Source organism: Monodon monoceros, unplaced genomic scaffold (genome assembly GCF_005190385.1).
Source record: "Monodon monoceros isolate NGI ecotype Baffin Bay Population unplaced genomic scaffold, NGI_Narwhal_1 Super_Scaffold_11, whole genome shotgun sequence".
Lineage (NCBI taxonomy): Eukaryota > Metazoa > Chordata > Mammalia > Artiodactyla > Monodontidae > Monodon > Monodon monoceros.
Genome location: NW_021703767.1, coordinates 131,591,430 through 131,615,573, shown reverse-complemented (window position 1 = coordinate 131,615,573; position 24,144 = coordinate 131,591,430). Strand labels below are relative to the sequence as shown.

The following is a 24,144-nucleotide window of genomic DNA, read 5'->3' as shown; positions in this document are numbered from 1 at the left end:
TGTCCTGGCACCCTTCTCAGAAAACAGGGACCATAAATGCACTTCTGCATGTCAGTTCTAGCCCACTGATTAATATATTTATCCTTATGCCAGTAATACAGTGTCCTGACTGCTGTAGCTTCGTAGCAAATCTGGGAAGTGTGAGTTCTCAAACTTTGTTCTTTCCTAAATTTTAAGACTGTTTTGGCTATTTAAGTCCTTTGCATTTCTTTATGAACTGTAGGATCAGAATGTCAATTTCTGCAGAAAGAGGCAGCTGGAAATTTCATACAGATTTCATAGAATCTGAAGATCAACTGGGATGTCTTTCCACTTATTTAGGTCTTCTATAATTTCTTTTTTTTATATATCACTTCTTTCAATGATGTTTTGCAGCTTTCACTATTCAAGTCTTATGCTATTTTGTTAGATTGATTCCTCAGTACTTTATTCTTTCTGATGCTAGAGTAAATGGACTTGTTTCCTTTATTTCATCTTTGGATTGTTCACTGTTAGCAAACAGAAATCCAACTAAGTTTTGTACACATAAATACAACATAATCTTCTATTCTGCAACTTTGTGGAACTCATGTTAGTTCAAATAGGTTTTTCTTTTTTTTAACATCTTTATTGGAGTGTAATTGCTTTACAATGTTGTGTTAGCTTCTGCTGTGTAACAAAGTGAATCAGCTACATGTATACATGGGCCCATATCCTCTCCCTCTTGTGTCTCCCTCCCACCCTCCATATCCCACCCCTGTAGGTGGTCACAAAGCACGGAGCTCATTTCCCTGTGCTATGCAGCTGCTTCCCACTAGCTATCTATTTTACATTTGGTAGTGTATATATGTCAATGCTATTCTCTCATTTCGTCCCAGCTTACCCTTCACCCTCCCCATGTCCTCAAGACCATTCTCCACATCTGTGTCTTTATTCCTGTCCTGACCCTAGGTTCGTCAGAATTTTTTTTTTTTTTAGATTTCATATATATGTGTTAGCATACGGTGTTTTTTTCTTTCTGACTTACTTCACTCTGTATGACAGACTCTAGGTCCATCCACCTCACTACAGATACCGCAATTTCATTTCTTTTTATGGCTGAGTAATATTCCGCTGTATATATGTGCCACATCTTCTTTATCCATCCATTGGTGGACACTTAGGTTGCTTCCATGTCCTGTCTATTGTAAATAGTGCTGCAACGAACACTGTGGTTTTGGATTATGGTTTTCTCAGGGTATATGCCCAGTAGAGGCATTGCTGGGTCATATGGTAATTCTACTTTTAGTTTTTTAAGGAACCTCCATACTGTTCTCCATAGTGGCTATGTCAATTTGCATTCCCACCAACAGTGCAATATGGTTCCCTTTTCTCCACACTCTCTCCAGCATTTATTGTTTGCAGATCTTTTTCATGATGGCCATTTTGACTGGTGTGAGGTAATACCTCACTGTAGTTTTGATTTTCATTTCTCTAATGATTAGTGATGCTGAGCATCCTTTCATGTGTTTGCTGGCAATCTGTATATCTTCTTTGGAGAAATGTCTATTTAGGTCTTCTGCCCATTTTTGGATTGGGTTATTCGTTTTTTTGATATTGAGCTGCATGAGCTGCTTGTACATCTTGGAGATTAATCCTTTGTCAGTTGCTTCATTTGCAAATATGTTCTCCCATTCTCAGGGCTGTCTTTTCATCTTCTTTATGGTTTCCTTTGCTGTGCGAAAGCTTTTAACTTTCATTAGGTCCCATTTGTTTATTTTTGTTTTTATTTCCATTTCTCTAGGAGGTGGGTCAGAAAGGATCTTGCTGTGATTTATGTCATAGAGTGTTCTGCCTATGTTTTCCTCTAAGAGTCTGATAGTGTTTGGCCTTACATTTAGATCTTTAATCCATTTTGAGTTTTTTTCTATATGATGTTAGGGAGCGTTCTAACTTCATTCTTTTACATGTAGCTGTCCAGTTTTCCCAGCACAACTTATTGAAGAGGCTGTCTTTTCTTGACTGTACATTCTTGCCTCCTTTATCAAAGATAAGGTGACCAAGTGCATGGGTTTATCTCTGGGCTTTCTATCCTCTTCCATTGATCTATATTTCTATTTTGTACAGTACCATGTTGCCTTGATTACTTTGGCTTTGTACTATAGTCTGAAGTCAGGCAGCCTGATTCCTCCAGCTCCATTTATCTTTCTCAAGATTGCTTTGACTATTCGGCGTCCTTTGTGTTTCCATACAAATTGTGAAATTTCTTGTTCTAGTTCTGTGAAAAATGCCATTGGTACTTTGATAGGGATTGCACTGAATCTGTAGATTGCTTTGGGTAGTAGAGTCATTTTCACAATGTTGATTCTTCCAATCCAAGAACATGGTATATCTCTCCATCTGTTTATATCGTCTTTAATTTCTTTCATCAGTGTCTATTTTTTCTGCATACAGGTCTTTTTGTCTCCTTAGGTAGGTTTATTCCCAGGTATTTTATTTTTGTTGCAATGGTAAATGGGAGTGTTTCCTTAATTTCTCTTTCAGATTTTTCATCATTAGTGTATAGGAATGCAAGAGATTTCTGTGCATTAACTTTGTATCCTGCTACTTTACCAAATTCATTGATTAGCTATAGTAGTTTTCTGGTGGCATCTTTAGGATTCTCTATGTATAGTATCATGTCATCTGCAAACACTGACAGTTTTACTTCTTCTATTCCAATTTGGACTCCTTTTATTTCTTTTTCTTCTCTGATTTCTGTGGCTAAAACTTCCAAAACTATGTTGAATAATAGTGGTGAGAGAGGGCAACCTTGTCTTGTTCCTGATATTAGAGGAAATGGTTTCGGTTTTTCACCATTGAGAACAATGTTGGCTGTGGGTTTGTCATATACGGCCTTTATTATGTTGAGGTACGTTCCCTTTATGCCTACTTTCTGGAGAATTTTTATCATAAACGGGTGTTGAATTTTGTCAAACGCTTTTTCTTCACCTACTGCGATTATCATATAGTTTTGCTCATTCAATTTGTTAATATAGTTTATCACATTGATTGATTTTCATATATTGAAGAATCCTTATATTCCTGGGATGATAAACCAGACCTGATCATGGCGTATGATCCTTTTAATGTGCTGTTGGATTCTGTTTGCCAGTATTTTGTTGAGGATTTTTGCGTCCATGTTCATCAGTGATATTGGCCTGTAGTTTTCTTTTTTTGTGGCATCTTTGTCTGGTTTTGGTATCAGGGTGATGGTGGCCTCCTAGAATGAGTTTGGGAGTGCTCCTCCCTCTGCTATATTTTGGAAGAGTTTGAGAAGGATAGGTGTTAACTCTTCTTTAAATGTTTCATAGAATTCGCCTGTGAAGTCATCTGGTCCTGGGCTTTTGTTTGTTGGAAGATTTTTAATCACAGTCTCAATTTCAGTGCTTGTGACTGGTCTGTTGATATTTTCTATTTCTTTCTGGTTCAGTCTTGGAAGGTTGTGCTTTTCTAAGAATTTGTCTATTTCTTCCAGGTTATCCATTTTATTGGCATATAGTTGCTTATAGTAATCTCTCATGTCCCTTTGTATTTCTGCAGTGTCAGCTGTTACTTCTCCTTTTTCGTTTCTAATTCTGTTGATTTGAGTCCTCTCCCTTCTTTTTCTTGATGAGTCTGGCTAATGGTATATCAATTTTTTTTATCTTCTCAAAGAACCAGCGTTTAGTTTTACTGATCTTTGCTACTGTTTCCTTCATTTCTTTTTCATTTATTTCTGAACTGATCTTTATGATTTCTTTCCTTCTGCTAACTTTGGGGTTTTTTTGTTCTTCTTTCTCTAGTTTCTTTAGGTGTAAGGTTAGGTTGTTTATTTGAGATGTTTCTTGTTTCTTGAGGTAGGATTGTATTGCTATAAACGTCTCTCTTAGAACTGCTTTTGCTGCATCCCATAGGTTTTTGGGTGGTCGTGTTTTCATTGTAATTTGTTTCTAGGTGTTTTTTGATTTCCTCTTTGAGTTCTTCAGTGATCTCTTGGTTATTTAGTAGTGTATTTTTTAGCCTCTATGTGTTTGTATTTTTTACAATTTTTTCCTGTAACTGATATCTAGTCTCATAGCATTGTGGTCAGACAAGGTACTTGATATGATTTCAATTTTCTTAAATTTACCAAGGCTTGATTTGTGACCCAATATATGATCTATCCTGGAAGAATGTTCCATAAGCACTTGAGAAGAAAGTGTATTCTGTTGTTTTTCGATGGAATGTCCTATAAATATCAACTGAGTCCACCTTGTTTAATGTATCATTTAAAGCTTGTGTTTCCTTATTTATTTTCACTTTGGATGATCTGTCCATTGGTAAAAGTGGGGTGTTAAAGTCCACTACTATGATTGTGTTACTGTTTATTTCCCCTTTTATGGCTGTTAGCATTTGCCTTATGTATTGAGGTGCTCCTACGTTGCATGCATAAATATTTACAATTGTTATATATTCTTCTTGGATTGATCCCTTGATCATTATGTAGTGTCCTCTTTGTGTTTTGTAATAGTCTTTATTTTAAAGTCTGTTTTGTCTGATATGAGAATTGCTACTCCAGCTTTCTTTTGAATTCCATTTGCATGGAATATCTTTTTCAATCCCCTCACTTTCAGTCTGTATGTGTTCATAGGTCTGAAGTGGGTCTCTTGCAGACAGCATATATATGGGTCGTGTTTTTGTATCCATTCAGCCAGTCTATGTCTTTTGGTTGGAGCATTTAATCCATTTATATTTAAGGTAATTATCGATATGTATGTTCCTATTACCATTTTCATAATTGTTCTGGGTTTCTTTTTGTAGGTCTTTTCCTTCTCTTGTGTTTCCTGCCTAGAGAACTTCCTTTAACATTTGCTGTGAAGCTGGTTTGGTGGTGCTGTATTCTCTTAACGTTTGCTTGTCTGTAAAGCTTTTAATTTCTCCAACAAATCTGAATGAGATCCTTGCTGGGTAATCCTGGTTGTAGCTTTTTCCCTTTCATCATTTTAAATATGTCCTGCCCTTCTGGCTTGCAGAGTTTCGACTGACAGATCAGCTATTAACTTTACGGGGATTCCCCCTTGTATGTTATTTGTTGCTTTTCCCTTGCTGCTTTTAATATTTTTTCTTTGTATTTAATTTTTGATAGTTTGATTAATATGTCTTGGCATGTTTCTCCTTGGATTTATCCAAGGGGAAGTATGGGACTCTCTGTTCTTCCTGGACTTGACTATTTCCTTTCCCATGTTAGGGAAGTTTGCAACTATAATTTCTTCAAATATTTTCTCAGTCTCTTTCTTTACCTCTTCTTCTTCTGGGACCCCTAGTATTTGAATGTTGTTGCATTTAATGTTGTCCCAGAGGTCTCTGAGGCTGTCCTCAATTATTTTCATTCTTTTTTTTCAGTAGTTATTTCCACTCTTTTATCTTCCAGGTCACTAATGCATTCTTCTGCCTCAGTTATTCTGCTATTGAGTCCTTCTAGAGAATTTTTAATTTCATGTACTGTGTTGTTCATCGTTTGTTTGCTCTTTAGTTCTTCTAGGTCCTTGTTAAACTTTTTTTTATTTTCTCCATTCTATTTCCAAGATTTTGGATCATCTTTACTATCATTACTCTGAATTCTTTGTCAGGTAGACTGCCTGTTTCATTTTCATTTGTTTGGTCTGGTGGGTTTTTACCTTGCTCCTTCATCTGCTGCATATTTGTCTGTCTTCTCATTTTGTCTAACTTACTGTGTTTGTGGTTACCTTTTTGCAGGCTGCAGGCTCCCATTGTTTTTGGTGTCTGCCCCCAGTGGGTGAGGTTGGTTCAGTGGCTTGTGTAGGCCTCCTGGTGGAGGGGACTGGTGCCTGTGTTCTGGTGGATGGGGCTGGATCTTGTCTTTCTGGTGGGCAGGGCTGCATCCAGTGGTGTGTTTTGAGGTATCTGTGAACTTAGTATGATTTTAGGCAGCCTCTCTGCTAATGGGTGGAGTTGTGTTCCTGTCTTACTAGTTGTTTGACATGGGGCATCCAGCACTGGACCTTGCTGGCCACTGGGCGGAGCTGTGTCTTAGCATTGAGATGGAGATCTCTGGGAGAGCTCTCGCTGATTGATATTACATGGGGCCGGGAGGTGTGTGGTGGTCCAATGTCCTGAACTCAGTTCTCCCACCTCAGAGGCTAAGGCCTGACACCAGGCTGTAGCACCAAAACACTGTCAGCCACATGGCTTAGAAGAAAAGGGAGAAAAAAAGGAAGAAAAGAAAATTTTAAAGTAATAAATTAAAAAAATTATTAAAATTATATTTTAAAAATACAAAAAATAGAGCAACCAAACCAATAACCAAATCCACCCATGATAACAAGCGCTAAAGACTAAACTAAGATAAACGTTGAGAATCAGAAACACATCACTCACAGATAGCAAACCCCAAGCCTACAGTTGCTCACAAAGTCCACCAATTTGGGGATGATTTGTTGTCTATTCAGGTATTCCATGGATGCAGGGTACATCAAGTTGATTGTGGGCATTTAATCCGCTGCTCCTGAGGCTTCACGGAGAAATTTCCCTTTCTCTTCTTTGTTTGCACAGCTCCTGGGGTTCAGTTTTGGTTTTGGCCCCAGCTCTGTGCGTAGGTCACCCTCAGGCATGTGTTCCCACTCAGAGAGAAGGAGATTAAATCAGTGGCTGATTAGGGGACACTTGCTCATTCAGGCCAGAGGGAGGGAGGGGTACAGTAGTTATAATTGGAATGCGGGGCGAGCCTGTGGCAACAGAGACCAGCATGACGTTGCAACAGCCTGAGGCACACCATGTGTTCTCCTGGGGAAGTTGTCCCTGGATCACGGGACCCTGGCAGTGGCGTGCTGCACAGGCTCCCCGGAGGGTGTGGATAGTGACCTGTGCTTGCACACAGGATTCTTGGTGGCTGCAGCAGCAGCGTTAGCATTTCATGCCTGTCTCTGGGGTCCCAGCTGATAGCTGCAGCTCATGCCCATCTCTGGAGCTCATTTAAGCGGTGCTCTCTGCCTTCTGTGGGCCAACAGGGAAGGAATCCCCTCTCCTCCCGCACCCCGAAACAATGGTCTCTTACCTCTTAGGCAGGTCTAGACTTTTTCCCGGACTCCCTCCTGGCTAGCTGTGGCACACAAGCCCCCTCCAGGCTGTCTTCACGCAGCCAACCCCAGTCCTCTCCCTGGTATCTGATCTCCAAAGCCGGAGCCTCAGCTCCCAGCCCCACCCGGCCCTGCGGGTGAGCAGACAAGCCTCTCAGGCTGGTGAGTGCTGGTCGGCACCAATCCTCTGTGCGGGAATCTCTCCGCTTTGACGTCTGCACCCCTATTGCTGCGCTCTCCTCCGTAGCTAAGAAGCTTCCCCCCACCCCCGCCCAGCCCCCATCTCCACCAGTGAAGGGGCTTCCTAGTGTGTGGCAACTTTTCCTCCTTCACAGCTCCCTCCCAGTGGCACAGGTCCCGACCCTATTCTTTTGTCCTGTTTTTTCTTTTGCCCTATGCAGGTACATGGGGATTTTGTTGCCTTTTGGTAAGTCTGAGGTCTTCTGCCAGCATTCAGTAGGTGTTCTGTAGGAGTTGTTCCACATGTAGATGTATCTTTGATGTATTTGTGGGGAGGAAGGTGATCTCCACGTCTTACTCCTCCACCATCTTGAAGGTCCCTCTGTTTTTTTCTTTTTATTGCTTAAGACAGTCTATATACAGGATCATACTGTCAGCTAATAGTTTTACTTCTTCCTTTCCAATCTGCATGCCTTATATTTCTTTTCCTTATCTAACTACCCCACGGAGAACCTCCAGTACAATGCTGAATGAAAGCAGTGAGAGTGGACATTCTTATCTGGCTCACCTTAGGGGAAAGCTTTCAGTCTTTCACCATCAAGTATGAAGTTAGTGGGCTTTTCACAGATGTCCTTATCAGTAGTTGTCTATAATAGTTTGTTAAATTGTTTTTACTCATAAAAGGGTGCTAGATTTTTATCAAATGTTTTATGAGAGTCTTTTGAAATCATATGTGGTCTTCATCCTTTATTAATATGATATATTCATGGATTGATTTTCATATATTGAAAAGGGTTTGCATTCTTGGGATAAACTGCACTTGGTCATGGTATATAATCCTTTATTATGTTGAATTCAGTTTACTAGTATTTTGTTGAGGATTTTAATGCCCATATTAACTATGGGTCTTGGTCTGCTGTTTTCTTGTGATATATTTATCTGGTTGTGGTATCAGGGTAACACTGGCCTTATAGAATGAGTTAGGAAATGTTCCCTCATCTATTTTTTGTAAAAGTTTTTGAAGGATGGGTGTTAATTGATGAAGCATTTGGTAGAATTCACCATGAAGCCATCTCAGCCTGGGTTTTTCTTTGTGGGAAGTTTTTCTTTTACTTACTAATTTAACCTTTTGTTTTAGGTCTATCCAAATTTTCTATTTGTTCTTGATTCACTTTTGACAGGTTGTATCTCTCTAGGAATCTAATCTGCCCATTTCATCTAGGTCATTTAATTTGTTGGTGTACAGCTGTTCGTAGTATTCCTCGGTACTCCATAGTAGTGTACTCAACAGTAACAACCCCTCTTCCATTCCCAATTTTAATAATTTGAGTCCTCTCCCTTTTTTTAATTGGTTATTGTAGAAAAGCTTTGCCAATTTTGATCTTCCCAAAGAACTGACTTTTGCTTTTGTTGGTTTTTCACCTTTATTTTCTATTCCCTATTTCATTTGTTTCCTCTTTAGTCTTTATGATTTCCTTCCTTCTACTTGCTTTGGGTTTACTTTCTCTTTTTTTCCTAGATTTTTAAGGTTAAGGCTAAGTTACTGATTTATGATCTTTCTTCTCTTTAAATACAGATGTGTACAGATATAAATTTCTCTTTGAACACTCCTTTAACTGCATCCCTATGCTTTGGTATGCTGTGTTTTCATTTTCAATCATCTCAAAATATTCTCTAGTTTCCCTTTGAACCACTGCTTATTTTGCCATGTGTTGCTTAATCTCCACATACCTGTGAATTTTCCAAACTGCTTTCTGTTACTGATACCTAGTTTCATTCCACTGTGGTTAAAGAACATATATGTTGATATGGCTCAGTGCCTTTAAATTTATTGAAGCTTGTTTTCTGTCCTAGATATGATTTAACCTGGAATTGTTCCATGTGCCCCTGAGAAGAATGTGTATTCTGCTGTAGCTGGGTAGAGCGTTCTATAGTTGTATGTTAGAGCTGGTGAGTCTGCAGTGTTGTTCAAGTCTTCTACTGCCTTGTTGATCCATCTATAATGAAAGCAGAGTACTGAAGTCTCCAACTATTACTGTTGAATTGTCTATTTTCCCCTTCAATTCTGTCAGTTTTTTCTCCATTCGGGGGCTCTGCTGTTAGTGGCATTTGTTTGTAATTGCTGTTTCCCTGACGTGCTGCCGCTTTTGTCATTATAAAATGTCCTTGTCTGTCTCTAGTATCAATTTTTGTGTTAAAATTTATTCTGTCTGATATTAGCATAGCCGCTCCACCTCTCTTTTAGGAACTGTCTGCATGAAGTATCTTTTTCTTCAGTCCTTTTACTCTCACACTGTGTCTTTGAATCTAAAGTGATGTCTCTTTGGACAACACATAGTCATATCATATTTTGTCATACTTTCTGCCAACTCTGCTTTTTGACTACATTTAATGGAATTACCAATAAGGTAGGACTTATGTGTGACATTTTGCTATTTGTTTTCTCTGTCTTACATGGGTTTTTTGTGGGGTTTTTTTTGGTTGTTGCTCTTCTATTCCACTACTGCTGCCTTCTTCTGTGTTAAAAAGATATTTTCTAGTACACCATTTTAATTCCCTAGTTTCTTTTACTATGTGTTTTTGTGTTTTACTAAATGTTTTTAAGTGTTTCTTTCAGTGGTTTCCCTGGGAAATACAATTAACGTCTAAAAACAATCAGATTAATACCAACTTTGCTCCAATATATCTGTTCCCTCCTCCCCTGTCTGTACTATTAACGTAATACAAATTACACCTTTATATACTATAAGCCCATCAATACAGTTTTATAATTATTTCTCTATATAGTCTTCTCTCAAATCAGACAGCAGGTAAAAAGAGTTACAGAAAAAAATAATTTGTACTGTCTTATATTCACTCATGTATCTACCTTTACCCCATGCTCTTTATTTCATCATGTGGTTCAAGTTAGTCTCATGTCCTTTCCTTTCAGCACAATAGACTCTTTTTAGTATTTCTTTTAGGGAAAATCTGCTAACAATAAATTCCCTATTTTTATTTAACTTGGAATGTCTTAATTTCTCCTTTGTTTCTGAAAGACAATTCTGCTAGATATAGAATTATTGATTGACACTCTTTTTCTTTCAAGACTCTGAATACATCATCCCACTGACTTCCAGGCTCCATCATTTTCTGATGAAATGTCAGCTGTTAATCTTACTGAAGATCCCTTGTACGAGATGAGTCACATTTCTCTGCTGCTTCAAAATTTTCTCTGTGTCTTTCATCAATTTGCCTATAATGTCTCTAGTATGGCTCTCTTTGATCTTTATCCTACTTGGAGTTTGTTGGGCTTCTCAGATGTGCAGATTAATGTTTTTTGTCAAATCTAGGGGAGTTTCAAACACTTTTTCTTCAAATATTCTTTCTGCTCCGTTTTCTCTCTCCTTGCCTTCTGGGACTCCTATCATGTGTATGTTGGTTCCACAGGTCTCTGAGGCTCTGTTCAGTTTTCTTTATTCTTTTTTAGTTTTCATACCTCTGAATGGATGTCAAACTGATCTATCGTCAAGTCCCTGGTTTATTCTCTTGCCAGTTGAAATCTGCTGTTCAGCCCTAAATTTTTCATTTCAGTTATACTTTTCAACTCCAGGATTTCTGCTTATCATTTCTATCCCTTTGACATTATCTATTTGTTGAGACATTTTTCCATACTTTCCTTTCAACCCTTTAGACATGGTTTCTTCTAATTCTTTGAACATATTTTTAGTCACTAATTTAAAGTCATTGTCTAGTAAGTCTAATGTCTGGGATCAGTGAGGTACTGTTTCTATTACCTGCATTTTTTCCTGTGTATAGGACACACTTTCTGATTTCTTTGCTTGACCTGCAATTTTTGTCCATAACTGGACATTCTAATTGATATGAATCAACTTCGGAAATAATATACCAATGTCGTTGCTGTTTGTTTAATGATTTGCCTGGACTAATTCTACAAAGTCTGTATTCTCTCTCATGTGTGGCCACTGAACTCTTTGTTCAGTTAGATTAGTGGTCAGTTAATGACATTTCCTTACATCTCATGAACTGATAAGGGCTCCAGCCTTTGTTGAGGCTCTCTGTGCTCGCTGTGGCACACCTTCAGCAAAGCAGTTTACAACTTGGCCTTATCCTTCATTTCCTGCTTGCACAGAGTCTCAAGGTCAGCCAGAGGTGAGAACCTGGGGTCTCCTCAGTTCTTTCTTGGGCTTGTGCACAACTGTGCAAGTGCATGTGGTCTTACAGATATCCATGAATACATCCAAACTTTTCAAAAGGCCCCTATTGATATCTCACTCTTCCTTTAAAGTTTTTTGTCAGCCTCTTATGAGCTACAACTGGGAATGCCACCTCAGGGAGCTGCAATGTTAAACAAATACCACCAATAATTTCAACAAATGCCCTATGGGTAGAGTTTTTCTCAAAGAACAAAGCAATAGTCAGGTCAAATAAAGATAGGCCCTGATTATGGAGCTTTTCAGCAAGCTGGTCAAATAGTGACAATTCTCTGGAGATGGGGCTTTGGGGGAGTTCCAAAGCCATTACAACCCTACCAGTGGCTACTTAGCTGTTGGTTTTCATAGTTACTGTAGTTGTGGGACTGTTAGTCTTCAAAGCCATCACAGAGCTTGGTAGTGGGGGATGAAACTGGGGACCACATACATGGCTCACTGTTCTGAGAGTCAGCTGTTTTTCTTGAATAACAATTTTCAGACTGATGTAGGACTTTTATTTCTAGAATTCTGAAAAAGTTGATTTTGACAGTTTTTGCCAGTGTTCTCACTGTTTTTATAGAGGAACAGATTTTTTAAAGTCCTTACTCTGTCATTCTAAAAACAGAAAGCCTACCTGGGTTCTTAAACCTACTTCTCAAACCTATATTTCCACACACTGTATCAATATATTCCATATCAAAAAATGTATTTCCACAACAATCACTTATTTATCCATTTTCACCCCCTACTGTTGAACTTTTGGTTTGCTTCCAGTTTTTTACAATTAAAAAGAAAGCCAATCTGAACAGCCTTAAAACTAAATCTCTGAGTTTATTCTTAGTATCTCCTTAGGATATGTACATCATAAAGGCTTGTAATATATAATGTCCAAAAGCCCTCCAGGGATTATGGATGTATGAACTATACTTCACCAAAGGGCACTGTGTGAGAACACCCAAATGCTTTACTAGGCTTTCATGCCACTTGGTTTTTTTACTTCATTTGAGAGCTGTTTATAAGTCCCTTTCTTAAACCCTCTCTTATGTTGCAGTATGACATAACTTAAATGGCTTCTTCTCCCTTCTTTTCTGACTACTCGCTTCCTGTCCCCAAAATTCAATTTTGTAAAATTCAGGCCTCAGGCCTCCTCAGGTCTTTATAGCCCTTTAGTTCAGGGTAGTGATAGCACTCAAAAATTTCAGCTTCCAACACTATCTATGACTCTAAAATATGTAATCTTAACACTGATAACTTTCTTGCACATGCTTCATATTGTTTCAACTCTTCATTGGGACAAAACTCCACTTAGATGTTTTACCATCAAATTCAGCAAGTACCAAATACATCAATCTTCCCTAAAACTGAGAAGCTAAATGAGCCAAAAATGGGGCTGCACAAAAAGTGTATATGGAAAAGACAGTTTAGAATACTACAAAGGATTAAATTGAAAAATATCTATGTAAAAGTGTAGAAAAACAGCAATTTTTCAAGAATTAGTCCCCAGGGGACAAACTAAAAGTTTAAGTCAAATAAGAAAGAGGAAAATGGCAGAGCCAAGATCCAGATGGCCTAAATCACGAATCCAAATTCAATGAGAAAGTAAGAATTGGAAACTGGGTGGTCAGCCAACATAATGCATAAGGGAAAAGCCTCAGTAGTCAGAATGTACTAGATTTCCTAAGAAAATATAATATCACTTTTGCTGCTCTTTCCCAGCCACCAGCTGCTCCCCACATGGTTCTAGCAATAATAATGGCCTCCTTCTCCCTCATCAGTTCACAAAGGCATGTGATGAAGGCAACACTTTCTATTCCCTTCCCCTCCTCCCCTCCCTGGACCTAGAATGAAGCACCTCCAAGCCAAGGCCTACTGCAGTCCACAAACAAGAGAGCAGGTATTACAGCAAAGCAAGAGAGCAGCTGTGGCCAGAGGGAACCCAATCTCCTAATCATCATACAAACTTCCCAAAGACTACAGTTACTGTCAGCTAAATTGCTGCATTTTCTGGTATACCACTGCCTAAAATATGACACTGGGATACAGAAGGCATGGCTGTGTGATAAAGATCATTTGGAATTAACAAGAGAGGTTTTTGCAAAGTTAAGTTTACTCAAGTCAGTTAAACTCACCCTCCTAATAAAAGCAATAATGAATGCAACTAACGATGATAGTAACAAAGAACCATTTGGAAAATAATTATCAGAAGAGGTTTTTAAAATATTAATCAAAATGCTAATAATGGTGGGGGAAAATCAAAAGAATGGTTGTAGGCAGGGAAGAGGCAGGGATTTCATGCAAAGGAACATGAGGGTTCGTCCTGGTTACATCTGTATCTTGAGTGTGGTTTAAGCTGCACAGGTGTGTGTATTTGCTGGAACTCATGGAACGTTTAAGATCTGTGTACTTCACAGAGTATGAATTTTATACCAAAAAAGAAAAGGAGAAATATAAACAAATATTAACAATATGCATGCTGAAGTGTTTACGGGAAGTCTCCTCATGTCTACAACTCACTTTGAAACACATTTTTAAAAGATGAATTGATAAGAGGATGGATAATTATATGACATAGCAAATATAGTAAAATTATTAATTATTTAGAATCTAGCAGCAAGCATATGCTTGTTCAGTGCAAAACTCAACTTTACTTGAGGTTTGAAAATTTCACAATAAAATATGGACAAAAAATTGCTACATGGAGCCAGGATTCTTTTACTGGTTTTCGATTTATGTTCTTACCAATGCAATGCCAAGACAGAATGAACATGAAAAAGAATTAAGCATGTTGTAAAAATATAGAGCTCTTTTTAAAAAATAAACAGAACAAAATCATATCAGGTTGATAAGGAGTAAACTTTTGACTTATTTTAGTTTATCAAAGATATTTTGTTGTTTGACCATTTTGTAGTTAACTCTGGTCAATGAACTGATAAGGAGAAAAGCACCAAAGGTTCCCCACATCTTTTCATGTACATAAGATTCAATTTTGATTTCTAGTAGCTTTCTTTTCAGACCCAGACCAAACTAGGCACAGAACAAATATGAATATCAAGTAGGGAGATACCTATAAAGTTGTACAAACCTAAAATAATTCTTATAATCCCACTTATCATAATCACATCATGCATATTTGAAGAGTCTTAAAGATTTCAATAATTACTTCTCTCTTGACTACTCCAGTGGGTCATGTTACAATATGTGTTGTCCTTACACAGCTGGACACTCCATCATTTTCTGACTCTTCCCATATGCTCATACTCCCTCTAACCCATTCAGCAAATCTTGATGGCTCCACCATCAAAACATACCCAGAATCTGATCATTTCCCACTACTTCCCCCTCTCGCTCCATTACAGAAAAAGCCTCCTAATACTTCTGCCCTGCACCTCTTCAGTCTATTCTCAACACAAGAGCCAGAGTAATTCTGTGGAAGTTTAATTCAGATCATGTCTCTCCACCGCTCGGGACCGTCCAAAGGCTCCCATCTCACTCAAAGTCCAAGTCCTTCACAATAGCCTGCAAGGCCCTGTATCATTCGGGCCCTCTGACCCTCTTTCCCACTCACACAGACCTTTCTGCTCTTCCTCAAACATGCCAAACATCTTTCTGCCTCAGAACCTCTGAAGCCCCTGTGTCTGCTGCCTAGAATGCTCTTCCCCAAGACATCCACATGGCATTTTATCTCACCTTTGTCAGGTCTCTCCTTAAATGACGTCTTCTCCGTGAGGCAGCAGATGAGTTCTTTAAACTCTACTCTACCCAACCTACCGCATTCTCTCTCTCTTTTTTTGCCAAATTTTTCTCCATAATGTATTTTACCATCTAATACACTATATGTTTTACTTATTTACACTGTTTATTGTCTGTCACCTCCCACTAGAAGAAAAGCTCCACAGAACATGTATTTGTGTCCATTTATCATTACTGTATCGCTGGTACCTAAAATAGCACCTGTCACGGAATGAGCACTCAATAGATACTTGCTGACTGAATGGATGGATGGTTGGACTCTCCGCCTATGCATAGGTTACCTGGTGGTGGTGGTCTTCCCCTCCATCTTCTGACTGTTCCAGATTTTCACTGTGCCATCATTTGAACATGTGGCAAAAAGTGAATGTTCATCAGAGACTCTAATGCGGTTCACAGCAGATTTGTGTTCATGAAGATGTGCAACTAGTAGCCCCTTAGGCCGCCACCCTAAGGAAAAGCAAAGGAGTGTGTCTTAAGTTGCAGTTTACAAACACAATCTTTCCTTCACCCCCAGCTACAAGCACCAACAGCCAACAGGAGAACAATCATAAGAACTAAACAAAGCGTCCCAACAGCTAGCCAATTCAGAGTGCCCTACTGGACTATGACAGATACTATCGCCTATGGAGAAAGACACCCATGTTCACGTAGCATTAGAAAGACTGCACTGGGCCCTTCTCCAGTGTCTGAGAAGGCACAATAGTCACCTGCTACCCGGAAAAACCCTGACTACTTGTTTAATAGCAAGAGGTAATGACTACCCTGACCTAGAGAAATCAGGCACTAGGGAGGCAGCCCAGTCCTGAAAGCCTCGAACACCCACCACACCCTCATGTGTGACCCTGGGGTACTTATTTAAACTCTGTGAGCTTCAATTTACTCAAACGTAAAATGAGGGGGAAATTACTTAACCCAAAGGATGACTGTATTGGTAAATGAGATATAAAGAGTCTAACACTGTCCCAGGGCCACAGTAAACACCCAAATGTTGATTTATTTCTTCCCTACCTGCAATCATTTATTCTGTGATATCAACAGGTTGGTATAAACAGTACTATAAATTATAGCCTCAGAATGCCCAAGGATTTTCTAGTACTTTCTTTATGACATCTATACACTTCTGTTTATGTATATTCTTTTTGTGTATAATTAATTTCCTCTAATAAATTATAAATTCCCTGAGGCCAGAGAACTGACTATGTCTTATTCATTCTGAATCATTCACAATACCTAGCATAGGTCTTTGCATATAACAATCTTCAATATTTGATAAATAAACTTTTATATTAGGCATAACATTTAATAATATTTAATATTAATCAATTTTAAAATAAAACAAAACAGAAAGCTATGCTGAAGATTATACTGTATTGGGAGCAGCACTGTGCCTAATTAAGTAATAATAAAGTCATTTTAAAATCAACTTATTTCTTTTACTAAGAAACAAAAATGAAACCAAGACCATTGCCATACCTGGCATACTCAACGATAGAAAAATGTTTCCCCTTGGATCTCTAGCTCAAATGTGTGGAAAGAACAGCTGAATGCGATTTCTAAGGAGGATATGCTGAATTTGAGAATAATCAAAAACACTTTGCCATGAAGTCTAGATAATCTAGCAGGCTAGGTTGAACATTTCCCCCTAGAGAAAATCAATTTCACACAACCACTCAAGTGTGGAAAGAAAAAATCAGAAGCCCAACAGTCACTGCACATTTCCTGAACCACAAAATCTGACACCTTTTCTGGGATTACTGAATAAAATGTATAGCTCCACTTTAAAATGCCACTTATAAAGACAGATTCTATCATAAAATAGTGTGTGGTCAACTTTTTTTGTTTTTAAAGCAGGGCTGGTAAATCATATTGAACTATATTACAGAAACAACTTAAACATTCCAGGATATTTATTTTCATAAAAAAAATTATGTGACTAAAGATGCCACTTACCACTTAATAATATTTCTAAAATCTTTAAACCATTGCTCTCCACCAGAATTTTCCCTGAGTTCACAATGGAAGCCCGTGGGGATTCACATGACTTTTCAGTCTCTACACATAAGCACACTATACATTTCTTCTCAGTTTTCAAGCTACATTTTTATTATTAAAATCTATACAGAAACTCATTAAAAATGTTTTTAAAAATCTGCCAATCCAATATCAAAGACTAGCTCCACCACATAACACTAGGCATGTCTGTTAACACAGTGAGATACAATTTTCACCTGAAATATCTCTAAGTTTCTTCTAAATCTTCTCAGAATACAGAAGTGCTTTCCCCAAAATCTTAATGTTGATGATTGCTGAGTGATGGTTATAAGTGATTTTGTTTTCTTTCTAAAGCACCCATTATTTTCTAAATGTTTTTACCTTTTTGTTTAAATAAAATTAGTATTAAACCCTTCAGAAATAAAAAGCCAGAATTTACTCTAAGAAGCCTGACATTCAATGAGAAAGTGGCATGACACTAAGCAGGTAGGTAAAACCTAGTACTCTAAATGGGGAACATGGACCACAGACAGGACACAACAGTAGGTTACTGGCCTAAAAGGCACTGCCACAGCTAAGAAGATACAAATTTCACAAATAATGACTTGGGATTTCTCACTTATTGGTTCTTCGTGTGGGCTTTCAAAGTGACAGTTTTGTTCCCACTTCCTTTGCCTTGTAACTGATTATCAGTTTCTTCCATCAGATTCCAGGCTCTGGCACCTGGGCTGGAATACAACTACCTATCAATGGCACATTTACCAGGTGGTGGCGGTTTACTCTCCCACTCAGCATTTTCCATCATCTGCTTAGCTATCCTCTCGGCGTTACACTGCTCCCGTTTCTGTTGTATGAGTTGCTGAAGCTCAGTTTTACACGTTGTGATCCGAATCTGGTAGGTGGACGGTAAAATTGTACTACTTAAAACCTGTATTGTTGGTTTTCTATTTTGGACGTTTGTCACTTCTGGAACCTGCAAAACAAAAGGAACATACATATTTGTGTCACAAGCAAAGTGTATTTGATGATAAAAATGCACCCATGTTCTCTCTATTCATTACACCAGCCTTCTGTCCTTATTAATGTACCAATTTTTAAATCCATTTAAATACAAGGACATTTTTTTCAATGAAAGTCTAGTTTAAATGCAGTTTAACCACAAGTTCCAGGACTCTATATTTTAAAAAAATTATCAGTGTAGCAATAATGTTTAACAAATCCTCATTAATTTAACTGAAGAGAATTTTAATTTATCAGTTGGTTCAATTCATATTTTTCAATTAAAATATAATTGGCTAGGAAAGAGTTACCTCAAATTACAAACTTACTTCAAATATATCAAAATCATGATGACATTTCTCACACAGAACAAACTTGGGCCTTTTCTTCCCAGAAGTATTTTTGCTATTTTACAGATATAATTATGTTATATTAGAAGAAGAATAAGAAGATTTTAAAGGTTCACTGCAGTCTAATTAGAATAACAGTTCATAATGACATCTTCAACCCACAGTTTCAGACCACTTTATTGGTGAGTACTCTAAAACGAGACCTTTTTGGTGCTTTCAATACTAGACCTCCCCTTAGCTATAAAGTTAAAGATAAACCTCTCTTAGAAAGAAACAGATCCTCCCTAAAGGACAAGTCACTGTATTGATTTTTCCAGTACAGTACACAGCCTTTAAACATACAAAACAGTAGAACGGGATCCAAAGACAAAAGGCGCTCTACTGCCTGGATGATGATACCTGTGGAGAAGTCGACAAAGGGGCACAAATGCCAGCAGAGGACTCGGAACGAGGCGGCTTCCCAGCCTGAATCACCTCCTGGTCACTCCCTTTAGGTAGGGCCTGTGGGATGCTTGGTGGTTCCAGTGACCCAAACATGCTTTTCCACTCTTCATTTACATTTGAGTCTTGTTTTACATGTTTTCTAGCTATGAAAAAAGATTCAGAATAATCTACAACAAATACGTGCTTTTATTGCTCTTTGTGGGGGGAGGGGGACAGCAATGGACTTCATGTGCTATTTGTTCTTTATGACAGCCAATTTATTTATATTTACATATAAACTTGTTAGCTCTCATTTCATCTCTGGGGCAGATGGACAGATGCACTCTTTCAACAGTGTTAATAATTAGACCTAATTGCTTCCTAGTTTCCCAAGGCTAGCTCAATTTCAACTAACCACTTTATCTGAAGAACCAACAACAAAAACAACTTTTTCAAATGTCACTGACCACACTGCTAAATATGACTTCTCTATATCCAGCATCAGTTACATGGGGGGAAAAAAAGAATAAAAAGTCAATTGCAATACGGTCACCTCCTGACTACAGATAGATGAGAAACACTTTTTTCAAAAACTCTGATTATAAAAAGTACACTAAGTAACAAAGTTTTGGCATTCCAATATGTAGCATGAATTGCTCCCATAACTTTGTAAACCTCATAAACTATAAAGTTGAATGATATATTACTATATTATTTTGCAAAAATTAAATAATACATACTGTTTCACAACTTGCTTTTTCTCCTAATTAATTAATACAGCTGAACATTTAACCATTCTCCTATTAATGGACATTTCAATTATTTCCTTTTTCACTGAGAACATTCTTATACATATTTCTTCACATGTCTGTCAGCGTTTCTATGAGAAATTTCCAATGGTGAGTCAAATAGTTAAAAAAAAAAGAATATGTTCAATTTATAATCTCACCAACAGTGAGTGAAAATGCCCATTTCCCTGCCCCCTTGCTAACACAGGCATCAGTCTTTGCTAATCACATAGGCAGAGAATGGCATCTCATTTCTATTTGCATTCATTTAATTGTTGACCTTTCAAACATGTGTATTTCTATTCTTCTATCACTTGTATTTTTTCTTTCGGATGCTTGCAGTTTTTCTTATTAACCTGTATGAATACTTTACATTTTATGGCTGCAAACCATTAATAATTAAGTTGCAAATACTTTATTCCAAGTTCAGCAGTTAGAAGTTTTTTTAAATGTAATTCGTCAGCTGCCCTCAAAATCTGATACTGGAATAAAGGGATCTTAAAATAGAGGGATCCATGTGCTTGGAAGTGAGTGTATCTCCAAAAAGGGTTAAAGGAAGAATGCGTGAGATCTTAAAACCCTCACACAGAGTCAATGTCACTGTCACAAAAGCCGACAGTTTTAAATCTCAAGACTTCAAATGGTGAAGGTGTCTCTAGTCTCTCCTTTGCAAGACTATTCTTTTCAATTCACTGGGCGTTACCTACTAGCGACAAGCTAGGAGACTTTACCTCATTTCATATGGACTATTGGCCTTGGGTTGGTGTTTAAAGGACTAAAAAACAGAATTTCACCTTCAATCATATACTTCCACAGAAGCAAGAGAAGGGCTTTGGAGTTAGGCTTTGGTTTGAATTCTGACTCTGACACATACAGACCTGTGAATTTGGAAGGTTATTTAATTTCTTAACTGTTAGCCCACTTCTCCACTTTTCCTCCCCCAAATCTTCCTGCTATGTAATGGAGTCACTCACTATATTTGAAAGTTCTATATCTGGGAAATGTGACTTTTTAGTTTTACTACTGATCAGCTAAAACTAGCCTTATGAAATAACTAATAATAACAAGCTAAACACACACACACATAAATGTACTAACCTCGCTTGTCATCTGGTTCCTGTTTGGTTTTAACAAGATCAACTTGTCTCCCAGTTATGCCTAAGGCTGCCAGGTCAATTACACCTTTCTGACTACTATCATGGAGATGGCTCTGGTCCACTATATTGGCCTTTGCTTTGTTAGATTTCATCATGAAGTCTTTCAGTGCCAAGAGTTTGTCTTCCTCTTCCTCCGTCATTCCCTAAAACCAAATGAAACCATATGTCCTAGGGGTTTTTTTTTTGCAAGTAATATCAGGCCTCAAAATGACTAACAGCTGAAGGGTCAAACCACTCAGTTTAAACTTTCAGAGTCAGAATGGTAAAATGAAGCAAGTAAAGGCAAGAGAAACAGAAATTTATCAATAAAGAACAACATCTCATAACTCTGATCTCCCAGACACTCTCCCTCTATTGTGGCATCTTCCACCTTGTATCATGATTTATATCTTAACATTCTTTCTAAAAGGCGACATTCAAATATAATTCATCTTTGAAATCTCCAAAGAACTTAATACAGTGCGTGGTAACTAGCAGATCTTTAATATATAACTTTGAATAAACAAACATTTAGTATCTAAACAAAAATTCTGGAAATATAATATGAAGCAAAAGAAAGTGTATGTACTTCAACTTGGTCCCTAGATGTGTTGAGAATACGCAGTGTGACACTGTTGTGAAGGCACTCTGATATATAAAGCATTCTGCACACCTCAGGGACTGACAGGCAAATGTAAGAAACACACCCACCAGCATTCCAGGGTAACAGAATGACTGGAGTCAGGTTACCTCGGTTCAAATTCCAGCCCCATTACTTACAATCTGTATGACCCTGGGCAAGCTACCCACTTTCTCTGGACCTCTATTTATCTATAAAATGAGGATAATTACTAGCACCCATCTCATACGGTTATTATCAAATTTTAATAAGTTAATCCACCCAAGACACTTCAAATTGTCTGACAGCTAAAGAATACTAATTTAAATAACAAATTCAATGTGCAACTTAAATATTCTGGTACATGGACAGTTCTGCATTTTCTTAACTTTCCAACCATCCACAGACTCCTCTAGAATGTTTTTATTATGCAAACGAAAAACAATAAAATGACAATTCCCTAAGGCCTCGATATAAAATCCCTCTAAAACTGGAGTTTAAGATAATAGTCACAATCTGCTGGCACAAGAGGACATAAACTCTAGAAAGTCAGAAAGCTAAGAAATTCCTTGTTTCTTAAAATAACATTAAAGTAGTGATACAATAATTATAAGGGATCCTTGACTGAATATTTTCCAATATTAACCTGAAATTCATTTACTTACACTTCTCCTAAAATTTGCCTAGACAAGCTGACAGCTGTGGTAAGAGTTCTACTCTTTTTTTTTAGTCTATGTTTCAGCTCACAAGGAGGCTCTGCTTTAGTCCACACAAGGGAAGGCCATCATAAGGCCATAATGAAGGCTGAAGTGGAGAGATACCCCAACCATGGAGGAGCTCTGAACATATTTTGCAGAGCAAAAGCAGCCAGACACAAAAGTCACATATCGTACGATCCCATTTACATGAAATATCCAAAACAGGCAAATTCATAGAAACACAAAGTAGATTTACTGGTTGCCAGGGGGAGAAGCAAATGCGGAAATGACAACTAACCGGAATGGGGTTTCTTTTTAGCTGATGAAAATGCTCTGGAATTAGACAGTGGTGATGGTTTCACAACTTTGTGAATACACTAAAAACCAGTGAATTGTACACTTTCAAAGAGTGAATTTTATTGTGTGTGAATTATATCTCAATAAAAAATGTTAGAAGTGCACCATCAAAAAAAGAAAAAACCCTGACAAGGACAATTACAAGAAAGGAAAACTGAAGGACAAGTCATTCATGAGTCTAAATAAAAAAAATTAAAAAAAAATAAGTATCAGCAAACGAAATCCAGACTGCAAAAAAACATTTTGCATAATATTTATATTACTTTATATTATTTAAATTGAGTTTATTATTTTTTATGTATTTTACAATAAAAGTGTATTTAAATATAAATATAATATGCTTAAGTTGTGATTAGTCCAAAAATCTAGGTATAAAAGGTTGATATGACATAGGAAAATCAGTATAGTTAACCACATTAACAATATAAAAAAAAAACATGCAATGATCTCAATAAAGAAGAGACATTTGATAAAATTTAACATTCTTCCACAATAATCCTCTTAGCAAGCCAGAAACAGAAGAGAATTTCCTTAATCTAATAAAAAGATTGTACCAAAAAAACTATTAACAAACATCACACTAAATAGTATAATGTTGAGAATTTTCCCACTGAGATGAGAAACAAGACAAGAATGCCCACTATCACAAATTCCATTTACACTACACTGAAGATCCTCCTCATTTAAATAAGGCAAGGAAAACAAAAGGATTCACATAGGGGAAAAATGAGTAATATTGTTACTACTATTCACACATGGTAGGACTGTGAATGTACAAACTCAAAAGAAGCACATAAGCAAGTTATTAGAATTGCTAAGTCAGACAAGGTTGCTGGATACAATATCAGTAAACAAATTTTTTTCTATATACCAGCTGCAAAAACAATTTTTTAATATACCAATTATAATAGCATTAAAAGTCAAATACCCAAAATATTTATAATTAAAGATGCATAAAGCTCTACAAAGTAAACCATAAAACATTATTGTGATATATTAAAGATCTAATTAAATGAAGACACGTACCATGTTCATGGACTGGAAGACTCACTGTCAAGATCTGATTCTCTCCTATAGGTTCCAATGCAATCTCAATCAACATACCAACAATTTTTTTTATTGAAGTGACAAGATGAAATATTTGGACACATCATTTGGAAAATGTATATGGAAATGCAAAGGACAAAGGACAGCCAAGACAATCTTGAAAAAGCAAAACAAGCTGGGAGATTCTGCTCTAACCAGAGGTCAAGCCCAGCAAAGTGCAATGCTAATGTGAGTCCATTAACGTGCCCTCAGACTTCTGCTTCCGGCCATGATGTATAACAGGGACAAGATTTACCCTCCCATTTTAAACAACTTTAAAACCAGAGAAAAAAATATGAAACACTTTCAGACACTAGAAAACAGGAAGCACATGGCTGTGATTCCCCAAGATAAAGGTGAGTCCTATGACTGTCCCAGCTTACTCTGTGAAGAGTTTCCAGGCCATGGAACTCAAATAGGATTCAATAAAGCCACGTTCAAGAGACAAATCAGAGTTCCAGGAAGCCAAAAGACTAAATGTGTGGGGCAGAGACCTGGAGAAGGGGGACGCGGCACAG

At 37.5% G+C, this 24,144-nt stretch overlaps 1 protein-coding gene across 5 annotated transcripts in view; it reads right to left on the bottom strand.

Moving 5' to 3' along the window:
* Positions 1 to 24,144, bottom strand: part of PIK3R4 (phosphoinositide-3-kinase regulatory subunit 4) — a 73,345-nt gene that overhangs the window by 12,584 nt on the left and 36,617 nt on the right. For all 5 annotated transcript variants that reach the window (XR_003792348.1, XM_029214540.1, XM_029214541.1 and 2 more), the window contains 4 exons: positions 20,829 to 21,030; positions 18,919 to 19,106; positions 17,933 to 18,143; positions 15,460 to 15,625 (listed from right to left, as the gene is read on the bottom strand). Coding sequence is in view for 4 of the 5 variants with exons in the window: in XM_029214540.1 (XP_029070373.1) it covers positions 15,460 to 15,625; positions 17,933 to 18,143; positions 18,919 to 19,106; positions 20,829 to 21,030 (767 nt within the window). In the remaining variant the exon portion in view is untranslated. The remainder of the gene's footprint in view (positions 1 to 15,459; positions 15,626 to 17,932; positions 18,144 to 18,918; positions 19,107 to 20,828; positions 21,031 to 24,144) is intronic.